The sequence below is a fragment of the Alligator sinensis genome, unplaced genomic scaffold (genome assembly GCF_000455745.1).
Source record: "Alligator sinensis unplaced genomic scaffold, ASM45574v1 scaffold368_1, whole genome shotgun sequence".
Lineage (NCBI taxonomy): Eukaryota > Metazoa > Chordata > Crocodylia > Alligatoridae > Alligator > Alligator sinensis.
Genome location: NW_005842025.1, coordinates 1,566,624 through 1,572,339, shown reverse-complemented (window position 1 = coordinate 1,572,339; position 5,716 = coordinate 1,566,624). Strand labels below are relative to the sequence as shown.

Below are 5,716 nucleotides of genomic sequence, written 5' to 3'. Positions count from 1 at the left end.
AGCGGTGTTTTAGCCACATGATTCCTATTAAAGTTAATGGGTCAATTCCTTGCCCAATTCAAATCAATGGGAGCTCTGCCATTGACATCAGTTGTGCCAGGATTTCACCCAGGAAGTCAGGCCTATGCTATGAAAGGTTACTGTTTCTAAACAAGGTTACAAACAACTGTGTTAATATTCACAATGCTGACTGTTTAGCAACCCGAACACAGCAGGTCACTTAGCATAGTTGTTTGTAGGTATCTTCAGGAGTGGTAACATTTTGCCTTGGAGTCAAACACAACTCTTTGGAAGCTACCTTGGATAATTTTCTGCTGGAGGGTTTCCACCATGACTTTCCTTTAATTTATTCAGCCCTAATGGTTCTAATAGACTAGGCTTGACAGCAGCTTCCCAGCAACACTCACCAAGAAGTCTCTCCTCCTTCCAGATGTAAGAGGTGAGCCACATAGCTACTTTGTGAAAAGGTCTTAGAGGAGGATTTTTCAGGCACAGGGAAAGGCTCTCTGAATATATTATTCTGTGACTGCTGCAGTCTCAGAAGTGTTTTTTCCCTTAATGCCTTATGTTTCCATAAGAGTTTGATGCACTTCAGTATCAATTAAATTTAACATTAAGAACATAGGATGTCAATGGCAATCCCCTCTAAGATGCCACCTTCAGGAAGAGGATGATTAGCTGTCAAAAGTGCATCTTCCAGGAAATTACTGTTTGGAGTGTTACCCTAGTATGTGTTTCAAAAAGATCAGAAGTAGGAGGAATTGGTTGTCTAGAGGTTGGTTCCACATTTTGCCTCAAAGCAGATTTTCTGTTTAAGGATGGCAACCTTGAGGCTTTACTGAGTGGATGGTACCTTATATATTGCAGCACGTATTTGATGCCCAAGTGTTGCTTTGCAATGTTAGCCTAGAATATGATCACAAATTTAGTTCAACAGCAGGAGATCATTAACCTGTAACAAAGCTCTCTTCTATTATTACTGCTCCTTAATATGGGGACTCTGTGCTCAATTACCATTTAGTAGATTGCTTTATCAACCACAATACACAGGAACTTTCCAAATACAGAGGAAGGCACAGTTCCTGCCTCTCATTGCTCACATTAAAAAAGACAAAGGCAGATGAAGCATGGGGGGAAAGGGGCATAACACACAAGCTGAGTGTCTGCTGTGATCATTGGCACATAGTTTATTAGTTGTTTGTTTGTTTTCTAAATTAAATGCTCTAAGTTCATCTCGCCCTCATTCTTGGGATTACTGCACTGATGCATTTTTGTGTGTGCAGAAGACAATACTATCCATTGTAAGTGAATACATTCCAAATATTGTTTGAGCTGTGAGTATTTTTATTGCATCGTACCCAAGACAAGTAAATCCTGCTCCAGGTATTTTGCCACTGCATAAGAAAAAAAATGAATGTGTTTATAAGACACAATTTTCCAGACACGATCATTATTGTACTGACTAGGGACATGAGAATGGATATTTCATTGTCATTCAGGCATCAGATTTCATGCTGAAGGATATCTGCTATAAATATAAATGGTCAAACCTTGAAATTCCTGTCTTGGGAAGATGTTAGCAGTTTGAAATATGATTTCCTTCTGAATCTGAATAAATACAATATTTTCAAAATTTCTAGTTAAACAGAATTTGGGAAATATTTTGTTCTGGAAATTATATCTTAAGAATTCTATGTCACAATGTTGTTTTTTTTTCATTACAACACACAGAAATACATTCATTTAGGAGGAAAAAAGATAAGACAAATCAATTAGTCCTTAATAGTAGCTGCCTTTAAAGTCTTTAAAAATAAAATCAAATATAAATGTTTAAAAATGCCAACAATTATTTTATGACATATTATGGTATGCCGTTAGAATAAGTGTATTATATTCTACTACCAGCAGGCAGCCCCAGCCAGCCAGGGCAGCATCTACAGGTGTGCTGCTGCAGAATTTTTTGCAAGTACTTACAAGTACTATCCTGCTGCTGTAATTTACTCAGCCTAAAAGGGGAACACTTGTAGATGCTGAGACATTTACTGCACAGCTAATTAGTCTACTATAACCATCTTGCACAGGTTTGCCCAATGAGTAGCAGCTCATTGGTGATGCTGGTAGCTCAAACAGAGGTATACAAGGGAATTCTTGTATTCCTTTGCTCCCTTGGGCACGCACACAGCAGATCTCAACATTGAACTCTTGTTCATTTACATGATTTGACTCTAATGTATGATTTGACTCTAATGCATCTAAATACACAACAGAAAATAACTGAAAATCCTCACTAGACTTCAAGATATTTATTGTAAAGTAGTGAGTGTTTTGTTTTGTTTTTCTGAGCAGAGTTAAATGTAAGCAAATCTGTTCTAATTGAAATTATTTGATTTGATTTGATTTGATTTGATTTAATGAGAGCTTGGGGTTTTGATGGTGTGGGGGAAGGGTTGTCAGGTATTTAAATTTCAATACTTTCCTTCTCCATGTGAACTTCTCTTCACTTTAAAGTATTTTTTCTTAATTGATCATTTTAATCTATTCTGATTTAAGAGCCTTCTGTTCCATCAGGGAATTATCCTACCTTATCCAGGAGCTGTTTTTGGTGCCACTTTTCCATGTTTGCTTGCTTGCTTGTTATTCAGTGTTTTACTTTAAACCCAGTTCCTGGAATTGTGAGATCATGAAAAATCTCAACTTGTATGTGGCAAGGAAAAGTTTATCTCTCCCAACATGCCACAGAAAAACTTGAAAATGTGAATTCTAATGGCTTCAAAACTAGGAGACAAAACCCTGTGAAATTCAGGATTTAGTGTGTTACAAGTTTAAGCCAGTCACATGATCTGGAGGTACTTGGTTCATGATATATATTTATTTTTTAAAATACTGGGCTCAGATTGTGTTCTCATTCACATCAGATATATCAGTATGGAGGGATTTCACTGATTTCACATCTTAAGTGCAGAATCTGCTTCCTCCTAGACATTTTTTTTCCATGAAAGGTTGTCCCATGTGTTTCATGGAATCAACCAAAATCTCATTCATTTACATTATTGCAGCTTGAAAGCGCTTATGACTAGAAATCAGAGTGTGTTTCTTTCTCTGAAACAGAAGCTCTCTGAATGGGCAGTGAGGGAGTTTGGAATCCTGTTGGGATTATATTTTTAGTAAATTCACTCTATTGATAGAGCTGTTCCTTTCTGGCAGATATCAGGACCACAAAACTGTCTCTTCTTTCATGTTACTTGAGAAAGAAGCTGTCTTTTCAACCCAGCTAGTCACACTCTCAGCTGTCAAGGTACTGCATATATATCTAGGTAGACACAGGAAGGCTTCAAATCCAGATCCTAACTTTCCTGAAATATGAGGCCATCCAAGTGGGCAAATTTCTCTTCTTCCCAAATTTGGTAACATATTTTCAGCCTTGTCCCTACTTGTTGTAACAAAAAATGTGGCTGAGTGGAGGTGTGGATGGTATATAAAGTGGGTAAAATGTAGCAAAGCAAAACAGCACCCTATTTTGCTTTATTAATTATTATTCATTGTTTGGTCCTTTCAGGCATATAAGAGGAAAACAGAAGCAGCGAAGAAGGAGTATCTAAAGGCGCTGGCAGCCTACAGGGCCAGCTTGGTTTCCAAGGTAACAGACAATGTGCTTTATACATGAGTCTCTATGGATGTGGCAATGATAAATTAGTTGCAACTCATGGAAATCTCTGGGGAGGAGCACATTTATAAGAAATACACTGTAACCGTGCTATCGAAACTAATATCAATGTTAACTACCTTCTGTAGGAGCTAAATGAAATGATCTGCAGCACAGCTTGAGCATACACAATGGAGCCAGTTTTTTTCCTTAACACACCAAAATAAAATCTTGTTTATTCTGGCACATTGCAATGTTTGAAGGCCAGGCTTCTGTGATATTTCCTGCAGCTGGATTGCTTTTTTTTAAACCACACTGACTGCAAAATTTCATATGCAAGTTTAGATAGGTTTCCATTTTATCTTGATACCTCCATGAAATCACAGTGAAACTAAATTGTCTGCACTATGTTATCAATGCTCAAATTCTTTGTACTCTGCTTCCACTTAGTATCCCAGCAAAATGCGGACTTGATACCCAGGCACTGGCCATGTACAGGCATTTGTTTCTCCTAGGAGAATCACTGCTCTTCTGGTAAAAAAACTACAATAGTACAGATGTTCACTTAGTTTCTCCTGGGGGAAATATACCCCCTCCAAGAGAAAGATCTTCAAGGTGTCAACCTGGAAAAACTGCATTGCACAAGAAACTCTCTCATAAGAATGAATGAATGTACACTCCCTCCCAGTGTGATCTTGAGTGGGGAGTGGTCCTTGAGGGCACTGGAGCTCTAGTCCCTTCCCAGACTAGTCCAGAAGGGCACTGGAGCAGCTCTCAAAGCTCTCTGCCTGCTCCCCAGACTGTGGAAAATTTGCTAGAAATAAATGTCTGTTCGAGGCCACAAAAAGCAGTGGGTCAAATCTTCACCTGGTGTGAACTGGTGTAACACCATCCATAGTTTTATACCAGCAGAAGATTTGGGCCAGTGCTTTTATAAATCTTTGACAGTTAGGTCCCTTCCAAGTTCCCAACAGGGGTTTCATATGTATTCCAAGAAAGAAATTTGTAGGCTTCTCCATATATTATAGAAAAGCCCCCATGGAACTGTGCAGAATATAAATAACCCTTCCCATCCCAAGCCCAGGATCCCCCATCTCAACGGTTAGTGTCTCCTGGAATCTAACATAGATGCTGCATTCTTCCAGACATACTTCTATAATCCCCCACTGCCACTGATCAGGCACTCAATATATGCCATCAATAGTAAGAGGAAGAAATATCCATCTGTTAGGATTCAGTTCCTGAGAGGGAAGAAGGAAGTCATCCACAAACCTTCTACCCATCTCTATGGAGATATGTGTATTCCCCACTTTCCACTCCTGGCTTTTCACTGAAGAGCCTGCCATTCACCATGTGTCCTCATTGGCAGGTGCCATATCACCAGTGGAGAGTAGTACATCTCTGCCAGTGAGGAGGAGAGAAGGTGCCTGATGACTATAACTGCCCTCCAGCAACTGCTTTCTTACATCTCAGAGTCCTTCTGCTAGTCCTTGAGCCAGGAGGACCAGTGAGCACTGCAGGGGTGATGCTTATGGCCCTCAGAAGGGGCTCAAAGCTCAATAAGTAGATGTACCTTATTCCAGAGCTGTGCCTCCTAGCTGTCACATTCACTAAACCATGAAGGAAACCTGGTTGAGCCCAGCAGGCACAGAAGAGTCACACTGATCTGGCTCCACCTACACCAGTGTAAATGTACAGTCACAGCAGTTGCTTATCAGTTTCTGCTTTGAAGTCACACTGCTGTCAGTGAATGCATTATTGGACAGTAAGGAGTACCTGACTAGGAGGAAGAAAAAACAAAGCCTTTCTGTTCATGGACGGACCCACCCCTCCCCCACCCTTTCCAGCAGCACTTCCTGCATCTACCCCAAACAGATTCAAATTGAGTTCAGGCTGGACTCAAGCCAGCATCTGCTTTTGTGTTTCTTAGCCCAGTGCAGAATAGACAGCTTGCTGAGTGGATCCCTCCTGGGATCCACCATTGTCTTGATATGTGTTGTTTATATTTGTTCCCTTAGCAGAGGAGATCTCTGGTGACTCTCCTCTGTAGTCTTCAAAATGGATCGCATTCCT

At 40.0% G+C, this 5,716-nt stretch overlaps 1 protein-coding gene across 7 annotated transcripts in view; it reads left to right on the top strand.

The window, feature by feature from the left end:
* Nucleotides 1–5,716, top strand: part of TOX2 (TOX high mobility group box family member 2) — a 381,887-nt gene that overhangs the window by 341,841 nt on the left and 34,330 nt on the right. For all 7 annotated transcript variants that reach the window (XM_006022250.3, XM_014519289.2, XM_014519287.2 and 4 more), the window contains one exon: nucleotides 3,557–3,637. In XM_006022250.3, coding sequence (XP_006022312.2) covers nucleotides 3,557–3,637 — 81 coding nt within the window. The remainder of the gene's footprint in view (nucleotides 1–3,556; nucleotides 3,638–5,716) is intronic.